We start from the raw sequence: 13,259 nt of genomic DNA, 5'->3' as shown, positions 1-13,259 counted from the left end.
GTGCGTTCTTTAAATTAACTAAATTCTTTTATCATGTTTATAATTGTTCTTTTGAGTTCCATGTCCTGCATTATCTCTAGAGGTTTCTCATTGTACTCCTCTAGAGGACTATTGGTATTTGGTGGGGATATGTTATTTTGGTTTTTCATGTTATTATTTTTTCCCTGATTTTGACATGTGAATTTCTTTTGTAGTTTCTGATTCTTGTGTGAGACTCAGGCCTTGAAGTTTAGGTCTGCTACTTTTTGTGCACTTTATGTGTCTTTGTGGTTTACTTTTTGGGCATGAAATGCTGGTTCGTCTAAGCTTTCGGTTCTCTCTTTCGATTGTATATTGGAGTGGCCAGATTGCTTTTGTCTTCAGGAGTTCCCACAGAGGCCCAAGTCAGATGAGGGTCAGATGTTTTCAGGCTTTCTCGTAAGGTCTGGATCCCTCCAGGAAGGATTTTGTCCTCAGGAATTTTGGGGTTGGATTGGCCTGGGAGCCAGGCCCAGGAAAGATGCTGGTTTAGGGCAGCTGGTGGCTGTGCCACCCAGAGATGCAAAGGCAGATGGGGCGGGAAGAGGCCCCAAGGCCTTCTGGGGGCTGCACTGAGGAGCTGGGTTGGTCTGGATGCAAAGGATCAGGAAGAGGAAAGGTCAGCCCCTGCATCCCAGAAAGAGGCTGGTGGGTGTTGCAAGCCCAAGGAAGCCGAGGGAGGTGAGGGCGGAGCCAGGCCCAGAAGCAGTGCTCCTGGGGCCCAGAGAAGGTACTATGTTTCCTGGATGAAAAACATCAGGAAGCAGTATTGGTTCCCCAGGTGTATGGGGCCCCAAAACAAGGAATGGGACAAGACCCAAACTTGGAGAGACTGGAGGGGGAGATGGGAGGGTGAATGAGGCCAGGGGAGTCAAGGCACGAAGGGTGCAATGGACTTACCCCGGATTGAGGCCTGCGGGTAGGAGAGAGGCCTGCGGCGGCTCCTTCAGGCCCAGGGGTGCCAGATATTGTTTTAATTGTTGCAATTCCTGTTTTAACAGAATTTAAACAGAATGGCGGTAAGCCCTATCTTTCTGTGATTACTGGGAGAGGAAACCACAGCCAGGGAGGAGTTGCTCGAATCAAACCAGCTGTCATTAAATACCTCACAAGCCATAGCTTCAGGTGAGTGTAGACTTCTGCTATCAGAGATAGTATACTCAAAACTATTCAATAATTGAAGTCCAACCCTCTGATTTCAACTACGAATTGATGCATGAAGCATAACTTCCTTGCTAGATTTATATCTTCTGGTAAATGAGAAAAAAACATGTAGTTTTTGTCAGTGATGATCTGATAAAGCTGTCTATCATAAATTTGAAATTCTAAAAAATTATATATTTGCACTTTTGATAATGTATTATCCACGATAATTAGATTATAAACCATATATCATAGTTTAACATTTGCTAGTTTTGAAAGACATAGTATATTTTTGGGACTGCTGCTGAAATATAGTTATAATTTAGATTTGTTTAAACTTTAGCAGAAATGCTTCAGCTAATACCAATTTATATGTCTTTATGAGTTAAATGGCATTAATAACTTTTATTGGCAGACATAAATTGTCCTTTTTGATTGTAGTCATTAATCAGTAATAGTAAATGACAAGAAAATTCTAAGTGTGAAGACTTGTTGATTAATAGGTTCTCTGAGAATATGAATCCTTTAGTCCCCTCTCCTTGCTATTTCAATTAGTGTAGCACTTTAGTTTATGCCATGCAATGAAATGTTATATTGTTACCATATAGAAAATAGCAGCATTAATTCTGAGCATGGAAATAAGATGCATTTCTGGTGCCTTTTACAAACGGTTACACTAGAACTTTATCATGGTGAGATTAGGAACTATCTTAGCAAATAGTGTTCCTTGACATTTTACTGAGAAGAGTTGAAAGCCTTATGTGGCCAGTGAATGAAGCTTGTCTACTCTATCAAGGATTTCTTCTTGGTACTTTCTTATGCATAGAAACAATGTAAGACAGACGCCATTTTATCTTTCATTCATCAGACTCTTTTTCATGAAGATCAGATTCAGGCTTGAGAAGTTTTAAAATATTGTCAGTTGTGTTGGCTAGTAATTTAGGAGTAACCCCCTTCTTTGAGATTTTATTTGTTTTGAGACTAAATCAGGAGGATTATAAATATAGATATTTGTCCAGAATATTAATAAAGGAGGCAACCTTGATAGTACATATTATACTAAATATAGACAATTTAAATTGATTACAAGATATATTTCTTAGGCAGCTTGAAAATTTTGTGTTTAAAATAACTCTTTTCTCCTTTCCACAGGTTCTCAGAAATTAAACCAGGGTGCTTGAAAGTCATGCTAAAATAAAACTTAAAAAGTCCTTGACTTAGAAGTCTGAAGGTTTGTAGGTTAAAATTAATTTTGTTTGCAGTAATTCAGTCAGTTCTACTTGCAAATGTGTTTTATTAGTAATACTGCCCAGTTATAAAACAAGGAAAATGTTTTTCAAAATTCAAGAAAAGATTTTTACTGGATCAAATGCCAAATAATTTATTTGTTAAAATATTAAAGAGAATTTTTATTGTCACAGAATGTCTATGGAAATTATCAACTGCAATTTTCAAGTCTGGAGTGCTCTAGTTCACAGAGCAGAAGTGCCGCCTTTGTATGAATTGTTGCTTGATAATTTGGTGAAGTCCTAAAAGTGTCTGTGAGAAGCAACATGCTTTGAAACCTGGTTCTTGCCTTTCAAAAGCTTATGTTCAAAGTAATGGCAGTAGTAAAGAAAGAAAGGAGATCCAACAAAAACACTTGAAATTTTTGCTTTCAAAGCCAGACACAAAATCATTTCATTTCACTATGTCCTGCAGGCAGACACCATTGTATTTTCTTGTGCTTGTATGGAATCTTTATCTCGTCCTTTTGTTCTGTTGTTCTTGTGTGCATTTTCTGGGAGGAAAGTTGGGTCTGAAAGTTGGGGTTTCATAATTTCCATAGTTAGAAAAACTTTCAGAGAAGGAGAAATGGCTAGTTATCCATCATATGTTACTGCCTTATAGAGCTTTCTAGAACTGTCTGTGAGTGGCACTTGAGGCAGTACTAAATGGCTGTCTTTTATACTTGAGACATCATTTCTAAACTATAGTGAGCCAAAATCCAATTGACTTAAATCAGAAAACATTTTTGTTGTAACTGTAAAAGAATTCTTTCTAATTAGAAATATTTTTTACCTTTATTTTTTAAAAGAGCCATCTTTCTGGAAGAAAAGTTTCATTGACTTGTGTTGGTTAGTTCCTGTTAGCTTGTACGTTCTACTTTTCTTTATACAGGCTTAATGTAAATGTAATTCTCCCAATATGAGACAGCAGTTAAGATACATTTAACTTTGGATATATAGAATATTTTCAACATATATAGTATTGGCATGTAGTTATGTTACTTTTCTATTGAGCTTGCAGAATCATCTTGATCAGGATTGCTAGGCTTGAGCTGCACCTATAGCATCTTGATAGAAGGGCTCCCTAAGAGCATGCATTTTAATGGAAATAAAACTCAAAACCCTGTTTTTACATATTGTGAATGCATGCTTTTAAAAGAGCCTTATCATTGAATTTTATTTCCACAAATAAGAATCCATTATTTAGAAACGATTAGTGATGACTGATGCTAAATAATCACTGAGTATTATTTTTATAGTTTTAGATTTTACTAATTTGTTTTAAAAATTACCAGTAGTGTAGCCCACTTTTTGTAATGCTTGGAAGTGTTGTATATGTCAAAAATAAAGCAGTTCTCCTACAGCTTATTACAAAAATCACAATGAAATGAAAATGTGCCTATGTACAAGTTAATATTACTTAAACAGTGAAAAATAATAGTGATCCCTAGAATTATTGGTGTGCAGCTGCATACTCATTCTCTCACTTGTTTTTTTTTTAGACTTCAGATAGGCTTATTAGAATATTGTTAAAATAATTAATAAGGGAGCAGTCAAAAGAAGTACAAGTGTGACCATCTGTGGTTAGAAGTCAAATGAAAAACCAGTGTTTTAATACCTTATCAACTTGTTTTGGTAAGTCGACTGTATTTGCATATTTGCTTCTTCATTTGCTTATTTATTTGAGAGAGGATATAATGTACCCCAGGCTGGCCTTGAACTTGATATGTGTAGATCAAGTTGGTCTTCAAACTCAGAATCTTCCTGTGGCAGCCTCCTGAATGCTGAGAGTACAGGTGTGCTTCACCACACCTGCCTTAATATTTCTTAATTATTATCCATAAATATACAAGCAAAGCTTGAACTTCATATATATTTTTATGAAGTTCTTTAGTCCCAGGCTTCTCCTACCCTGCTATCTGGAATAATTTAAGCAATTATAATTATGAAAGAAAAATTTATGATGTTTTCTTTTTATCTCTAAATCTTATATCATAGATAGTTTGGCAGTTATCTAAGTGTTTTACCCATTTTTAAATTCTGTGTGTCACAGTAAAAGGTGGTTTAGAGATTATCAAAGTTACAGTTTATAAGTATAGCATTTCTGTAATTTGGAAGATTTTAATAGCAGTTGCATACATTTAATGATCTGTTCTCAGTATCACCTGCAAGGTGAGCAAAGAGAATGAATGTGCATACGAGAGAGAGTGCAGCTGGGCAGGGGAACCCACAGCTGTTTCCAGTCCACCCATTTTGTTATTTCTGAGAAAACTGAGGTTTTTCTGACGTTTATTAGTGTTCATTTATCATTGTTATTTCCAAGTTGAAATATCTTCTGTTTATTACTGTGTTCATGCTGCTTGCGTCCCTGTGGTGTAAGTATAGTGATGTTGTATGGTAGAAATTGCAACTAAAATGATTTTCGTCATAAAACATTTGAGAAGAAAAGCTTACAATTCTTTGGGTGGTTTCCTGTCCATTGTTTTGGACCTTTTCTTTTTAAGTTCAAATGTTTTGTATGATTAGAAAAAGGACACATGTAATGACGAGGTTAGTTATTTCTCAGCTGGAAATTGGAAACTTTTGAAACTCAAGAAATTGCTCTGACAATGTTTTAACTGCTCTCAATTAAGAAAATGTATAAAAAGGACAAAAATAATATATACCGTTTTTTTTCAAAGCATTTTTTTTCTGAGCGCTTTTTCCATTGTGCAGTTAAGTGAAGTTCAGTAGTGTTTCTGTGCGGTGGTTAAATGTTGCTTATTTTTTAATTGTAAAGAAAACAGATTTAAGTGTCTGTGTGGCCAAAAGCAAATGTCATTTAAAAGGCAAAAATAAGTTGCTGTAGAGTGTATGTTAATGGTGCTTATTTTTAAAATGTAATTCAAGTTTACAGTATTACTTGATGCCTCTTTACAGAATTGAATAGAGAAACAAGGCTAGAACATGCCTGCATCCTGAAGAGCCTGTGTAACCTCACATTATAGGATGACAAATTGTATTATGTTCCTTAAAGTTGAGCAGTTGACTTTCGTGGTCCAAATGATGAGCCTGTTATTAATAAGTGATTGAATTAACACTGAGACTTCTCATTAAAATGCAACATTGCAGCAGTCGGTTGAAGAATATATTATAAACTTTTCAGACAGTATATCAGAAACAAAATGTTTTTATTTGTACTATAAAGAAAATGTAATTTTTGCTGTTAACTCTGTACTTTTTTATTGAAAATGTTTATAACTTTGCTTTTAGAATTTCTTACAAACCATTTGCAAATTACACACTTAATTTAATAAAATACTTTAGTCACAGTCAAGTGTGAGGAAATCCTTTGTTTGATGTGGTAGGTTTAGTGGCTTAAATATTAAAGACTATTTTTGCATGTATCTTTGTAATTCCATGGGAACAGTGTCATAAAATTTTCATTTCTGTACAACTGTTCTAACTTATTTTGCTTTTTCAAACAGAGGTCCACTTTGCTCTAAGTGGATCAGATGAGCCTTCTCTTTACATCCTTGTATCTTTTGATCAACATCAAAATCAACAGTATTATTTGTGTCTAGGACACAAATAATACTTTCAGTAACATCAGCTTTATTCATCTCAAAAAAGTAGAATAATTCAGTTGTCAAAGATGTTAAAATATTTATTCATTGAATACTTATTGAGCAATTGTTACTGAAGATATAGTGTAAAACAGCTTCTATCCACAGGTACTGTGTAATTATTCTCACCAGCTAATATGTGTATAGAGATTTATAGTGTGCTTTCTTATGTATTAATGTATAAATCTCTAGGGAATCTTACTACATAGATGGTGCTATGCCAACCCAATGGATAGAGACATAAAGGACTAGAGATGTTAACTGGCTTCCCAGTTAGTGACAGAGGTACAACGTCAACCTAGATTCTCTGATTTCTCGTGTGTAACAGCTGCACGTGTTGTAAAAATCACAGTCAAAAAGAGATGGCTGGTTAGCATGTCTGAAAAGCTGCCATTTATGAAGCTGCCTTCCTTATCCAAAGAACAGTATTTCAGGGGAAACCAAGTACAGTTGACAAAAGATAAAGGTGTATTTCCCTCTTAATATTAAACCCTAAAGATAAAGGCTCTAGGACTGATGGAAGTGCTCTTTTCCATGAAGTTTTTTTTGGGGGACTTGTGGTCTTTTTAGTTCCCTACCATGCCTAGGGTGTGACAACTCATTTTTTTCTAGGCAGGGGAGGAGGCTAAAGCTCTGGCTACCACATCTGTAGTCTGTTAGAGGAAGGACTAAGTAGTGAAGGATAAAGCCAGCAGTCTGAGAGACTGGAAGCTGCTGTAGGACAGCTGTCTGCATCCTTCTAACCAAAACTTAGTCATGTGGTCACATCTGCCTGCAAGGAAGGCTGGGAAGTTATCTGTTTCAGGCTGTCTTAGTTCAGTTCAGCTAAATACCAAGTGCTCTCTTAAAGAGAGTGGAGATGAAGGGAATGAATAGCAGCTTCTGCCTTGTCAGTTTTTACCACGATGTACAAACATGTGAGAATTAGTTCTTGATGCATTCCTTCAACAGGTTATTGATAAATTCCCAAACTAAAAGTAATATAAAGGAAAAAAAATCACAGTTCGATGTGTTATGACTTTAAATATTCAAATAATCTTAGTAACTAATTGAGGAAATGGATTTTCAGGTGATGTCTTTAATGGAGATGGGATCACTTTTGATTAGATAACTTACTTGTGGCAGCTAGGTTAGGCCCGTAGGTTATTTCTGGTGGCAATATGTAGTTAATACATTTGCTTCCTCTTTTAATTATATCTACATGCAAAAGCTCAATAGGTGGTACATATGATTTATAGAAAGTAAACCAGGCTAGAAGCTATGACTCCATCTGTGAGTCAGAAATGGCATATAAAGAGTGAACTGTGGAAGTGTGAAGGAGAAGATAATTGTTTTTGCAGATGATGAACTTAAACACTGTTCTCCTGCTTAAAATGTATAATGAAATGTCTTTGTGTAGGAAAAGGTTTTAAACACTTGAAAGTCCCTATCTATGATATTTATCTGAGTATATAAACTTGGCACCTTGCAGGAGTTCTGGAGCATTCTTCCTGGTGACCTCGACTTCTTGCTTTTGTTAGAGATTAGTCTTACTATTTAAAGAAATATTAGCTTTTTAATGTTACTGAAGTTTCAAAATATCAACAGATTTCTTACACAAGGGGTGGAGAGATGACAGAGGGTATGGGCCATCAATGGTTCTATCTCTTGTCAGATGCAGGAGCAGCTGCAGGCTGTGAAGTAGGGTGATGAATGGGGTGATAGAGTGATCACTTAGTTATGAGGTATTGCAAAACAATACTGAATAAAATTTGTTTCCATGGATTGAAAGACATCAGGTTCTTTTAGACAGGAAGCTGTGAAAACATGTCTAAATAACCTGTATTTGATTTTGAACTTCATGTTGTTAGTTGTGTAGATTGTGCTTGATTGTATTAATGATATAACAAGTGGCATTCTATTAGAAATGGCATTCTAAAATGTCCTTACCTACAGCATTTTGGGAAATTAGGGATGGCCTGTAATGAAAATAAAAAGCATGAATGGCATCTAACACAAGTTGTACTCACATTGTTGGGGAGGATTGCAGTCGCTAAGCTAATTAGGAAGAGAACTAAGTGACATACAGAGCTCAGTCAGTGCTCCTGGAAGGCTGTGTGTAAGTTAGAACATGCTTCTGGTATTGCTATTTCAACCTGCTCTGTGTAATGCAGGATATATGTGCAATATATGCATGTTTTATAGTTACATACTCAGACTGACCCACGGGTAATTGGGAAACAAAAATTCTGGACGGAAGTATTAATGCTAAAAACACTTTACAGTTGGTAAGTTAGTAGGAGCTTATGCCAAAGTCCAAGTGAAAGCACTTTGAGACACTTGCAAAAGGCACCTCTGATCCTGACTCACTTTGAGCTTGGGTCACAGGAAGACAAAGGCCAGCAAACTTAAATACTAATAAGAGACACCCTTAAATACTAATACTAATAAGGCCTTCACCCATGAGGGATCGAGGATAAGTCAAATAATTTTGTCTTTTCACTGGCAGAAAAGACTGTAAGGAATGTTCTCTTGGCCCTGAGCAAAGTTTTAGTCTGTGATTTTTCAAAGATTAACAACACAAAGTCACATAACTCAGGGTAGTACAAAAGCAACCAAATGCCCTTCTCCCCCAGATTTTCACACTATGAGCTGAGTTTAAGAGGTCCCAGCCTAGTAATGCCACTCTTAACTGCCTGGCAGAGGCAGATGCAGATCTCAGAAAAGGCACCTTCATCTTGATGGAATAAGTCTAATGAAGCCTGTGTACCCAGCAGTTTATAAGAATTATGGAAGACAGAAGTATGAAATATGTCAAACAATCATCAGGATACAATCACCAAAATACAGAGTGGGAAGCAAACAACACGATTTCTTCAAAACAGTGCGCATCGAATAGAACCTCAGAGATAAAGGGAGAACTTACCAGGACTCAAAAGGTGTAAACCATTGCAGTTTGTGGATGTCAATGAGATACTGGCTCAGCAAAGCAAAACAAATTGTACTACAATAAAGATGATTGGCATTGTGACCACTGAGTGGATATTTCATTATATTGAACTATTTCTTTAAAGAATGATGTTCTATTTTTTAGACTTTAGTATTTAAATGCTTGCTGAAAATGATAGTGGTGAGATTTACTTCAAAATAGGATGGAGGCTGGATTGGGGCTGCAATACAGTAGTAGACCACTTGCCTAGTGTGTATTGGGTTTGATCCCTGACCAGGGTTGAGGGAATGGAGAAAGGGGAGGGGGATAATTATGAATCAGGGTGGGATATAAGGCTGTTGTGGTGGTGTATACCTATAATTATAGCACTTAGAATGCTGAGACAGGGTCATCATCAGTTTTGGGCTAGCCTGGGCTACATAGACCCTGTCTCAAAAACAAAAGCCGATTGAATATGTTTGTAAATGTTGAAGATGGCATTCATTATACTATAATGTCTGCTTTTGAATACACATAAAAGTATGTGTCCCTGTTCAGCATGGAAGAAGCCAGAGTGGGTGGCGTCCCTATTCCCTATTGGCAATTTGGGTAACCCCTTCAGAGGATGGTGTGATAAGAGTAGGAGGTAGGAATTGGCTAGGCAGTTAAGATAAAAAGACCCCAAAGAAATGTAGCCAGTTTTGTGGCTAAAAGTCAAAATGTCCTTGGGCTTACCCTTCCAACCTCAATGGCCTTCCTGCTTTCATGTCTAATGTGTTATCTTACCCTCCCTGCTCACGTTCCCACTTCTAGTTTCAACACCTATATGCACACTTACCCATATATTTATATGTATTTGTGATTATATATATATATTATATATAATATATATATATTATATCACCAGAACCAAGCTAAGTAGTGTATTCATCACTCCTAAGAGTTATCTTTTATTTCTGATTTTTAGAAAAAGACTTTATTTTTATTTTATGTGTATCAGTGTTTTGCATGCTTGTATGTAGGTGCACCACATGCATGCAGTGTCCACAGAGGGCAATGGATCCCTGGGAACTGGAGTTAAGGATGTGTGTCAGCTTTTGAAGCTCTACTTAGAATATCAAAGGTTTATGAACATATTTGAGAATTACTATGTCTGTGCTGTTTCAGGCAGCACTGGCTACTTTGCAAATATATTCAATATAACCTTCATAGCTGCCCAGGGGACTAGGAATTATCGCCCACGCGACAGCCATTATTAGCTCATCAATAGCTGTTCTTAGGATCATAAGTCTTTTTTCAAGAGTCACCCTGATCTTGGGTAAGGTGTTTGACCTCTTTGCACCTCAGTTTCCCTGTATTGTTATGAGAAATAAATGAGTTATTACATATAAACTTAAAAGAGCACAGATTTCTTTCTGTGTCCTGTGGTGGAGATAGTGATTGTGAGCTGCAACCAAGGATGAGGTAGGAGCCAAGGACAGACTTTGTAGGTGGCTTTGTCTTAGTGGGTTTTGTTTGTTTATTCCAAGTCAGGGTCTTACATAGCCCAGGCTGGCCTTGAATTCACTGTAGCAGAGGCTGGCCTTCAACTCCTGCTCTACCTGCTTCTACTTCCCAAATGGTGGGATGACAGGTGTGGGGCACTGTACCAAGCTGAAGTATTCTTAAAGTGTGGCCACAAGGGTCAGAATCTTAAAATACAGGACCCAACCTTTTAGGTTTGATTCAGGCCACTGATTGGTGTCCCAGTGCTCAGAGAAGATGGATTCCTGTCTAGCCCCACTAGATAAATTATGATTGGCCACAAGGCCAATGTGGCAGTCCCATCTCTCTGCCTGTGATCAGTTAAAAGACCAATGTGTAACCAGGTCAAAGAGTTTTAATAGGGTGTTTTAAGGAAAGGTTTTCTTCATTAATATGGAGAGGCATGTGGGAGGAAATCCAGTCTTCCTAAGCTATATTCTGTGGCTATATGTGGTGCCTGGTATTGCAGTCACCATGTTGAAACCAGGAAGAGATGTTCTGAAGGCTCAGGCCAATGTGCAGTGGTTGGACCAGCATAAAGAGGAAAGAACCTGTGTTCTTGGTGACTTCACTAAGCCTCAGAATTAGCCCCCAAACAGACCTTTAGTTGCCTTGTTATGGGAGACAGCAGCTAATTTTGGCTGGATTTTCAGTGACAACTGAAAGAATCCTTAAGGATTTACTCTGCTTTCCAAATGAGGGAAAGTGCACAAAGAGCAGGTGATTGCCCAAATTTGCCCAGCTAATCAGTAGCAGAACCAGGTTTCAGACTGAAAGGGGTATGTCCTCAGCACTCAAGGCTTGTTCTAGGAAATTATTTTTCTTCAGAAATTTTGGGAATCAGGGAGGAGAGACAGAGGCCTCAGGTTCAGTGATTGGAGACTAGGTATGGTGAGAGATCATGTGAGAAGGGAGGGGGAATTCAGGGTGCTGTATGAAATGTGGGCTGGGCAGGGAGTCAAGTGAATGCCAGGGAAATGGAGGTTGAATGGTGATGGTGTGAGGGAGGCAAAGAACTGCTTCAGAAAGTTTGAGGCAGAAGGAAAGTGGGAAGGAGATGGGAAGGGAGAGAATTTCAGAGCTGGAAATATTAGAGATGGGGGTGTTTGTTCCAAGCAGAGTTGGATTTGTGGTGTGGAGGTCAGAAGACCTGTTACCAAGTTTCTGGATGATCTGCTTTGTGAACACAACACCAGGAAGGTGACAGGCAATGGAGTGGAGCGAAAGACCGAGCCAGCCCACTGGAAGTACTGGTGGACTGAGTTTTCCTAATTTGTGTGGTCTTCATCCTTCACACTGACAGGATCCAACTTCATGTCATCACTCTAAGGTTTCTAAGGACTACTCTTCACTGTGCTGTTTTACACTCACTATAGAGATGAAAGGGACAGGATTGTGAGAAGTAGGTGCATTCCAGATCTTTCTGAGTCAGTTCTTTGCCAGCAGGAGTTTACTGTTTATGTGAAACTCTTTCCTGTTCATTTACCCATCTGAATTTATGAAAGATCAATAAAACAGTTTTCAAATGACACACAAGGGCTGCCAAGATGGCTCAGTGGGTAAAAGTGCTTCCCTGATGACCTGAGTGATCCCCAGAACCCACGTGAAAATGGAAGGAGAGAACTAACCCTACAACGTTGCCCTCTGACCTCACATGTGAGCTATGTGTGGCATGCATGCTCCCCACACACATGTACATAATTTTTTAAGGTGATAAATCATTTTGCAATGTTGCTGTCTCACTGCATATGGAAACCATTGAGGATTCATAGTGACTGCTCTCCTTTCCTAAGATCTCAAAGTGGTTGACTCTGTAACAAGAAGTCACTCTCTGGAGCAGAGACAGTCTCTCTTGTCTCTGCTGCTGTGCTGTGTGCTCCAGGCTAACTGGACTCTGAACTTCAAGCTTCCAGGCAATTCTGTCTCTACCTCTCATCTCAAGTAGGAGTGCTGGAACTACAGGTTTGAGTTACCACTGCTGGCTTTTTGTGGGTTCCAGGGATTGAACTCAAGTCATCAGACTCATGCAGCAAGCACTTTACCCATTGAGACATCTTGCTGGGCCTGTTCTGTCATTTCTTAAGCAAAATTAATTTCTTCTCAAAAATAATTTCTGGCAGTTGGCACTTATGAATCTATTTTTAAAACACCTTATTAATTTTGTATTATGCTCATGGGATTATTAGCTAGAATTTCTGAATATAGAGTCTCCCTTGGCACTTATATTTCTTTGTTCCTGTCCTTGGAGTCATGTGTACAGTCTGAAGACATATGCCTATGCTTTTATTTAAGCTAACTTAAATGGCCTTTTTATTAAGGCAGCACAATAATCTATATTTGTTAATGCTTATTTTTATTTTGTGTATTTGAGTGTATTGCTTATATGTATATAAATGCACCACATGCATGCAGTAGCCTCAGAGGCCAGAAGGTAGCATTTAATCCTCTGGAACTTGAGTTATAGATGGTTGTTAACTGACATGTGGGTGCTGGGAACCAAACCCAGGCCCTCTGTAGGAGCAGCCACTGTTCTTAACCATTGTGCCATCTTTCTAGCCTCAGTAAGCTATTTTTTAAGGGAAAAATAAACAAGATGTGGGGCCGGGAAGATAGCCTGGTGGATAAAACCTTTACCATGCAAACATGAGGACCAGAATTCAGGTCTCCGGAACTCAAGTAAGAGCTGGGCAGACATGGCAGCTACCTATAATCCCAGCAGTTGGGAAGCAGAGGCAGGACTTCCAGAGCAAACTGGCTAGCTAGACTAGTTGGAATTGATAAGCTCCAGGTTCA

General features: G+C 38.1%; 1 protein-coding gene across 6 annotated transcripts in view; it reads left to right on the top strand.

Annotated features, from left to right (window-relative positions):
- The window catches only part of N4bp2 (NEDD4 binding protein 2), a 108,227-nt gene extending 99,183 nt beyond the window's left edge, over positions 1-9,044 (top strand). For 3 of the 6 annotated variants that reach the window (XR_003848578.1, XR_003848579.1, XR_003848582.1), the window contains 3 exons: positions 1,020-1,143; positions 2,314-4,064; positions 5,349-9,044. Coding sequence is in view for 1 of the 6 variants with exons in the window: in XM_029560702.1 (XP_029416562.1) it covers positions 1,020-1,143; positions 2,314-2,359 (170 nt within the window). In the remaining 5 variants the exon portion in view is untranslated. The remainder of the gene's footprint in view (positions 1-1,019; positions 1,144-2,313; positions 4,065-5,348) is intronic. The other 3 variants (XR_003848581.1, XR_003848580.1, XM_029560702.1) reach the window with 3 other exon arrangements.
- The last annotated feature ends 4,215 nt before the right edge of the window (positions 9,045-13,259 follow it).

The sequence above is a fragment of the Nannospalax galili genome, unplaced genomic scaffold, assembly GCF_000622305.1.
Source record: "Nannospalax galili isolate Female #2095 unplaced genomic scaffold, S.galili_v1.0 scaffold772, whole genome shotgun sequence".
NCBI lineage: Eukaryota > Metazoa > Chordata > Mammalia > Rodentia > Spalacidae > Nannospalax > Nannospalax galili.
The sequence above is the reverse complement of the archived record's forward strand: the minus strand, read 5'-3'. Positions and strand labels throughout refer to the sequence as shown.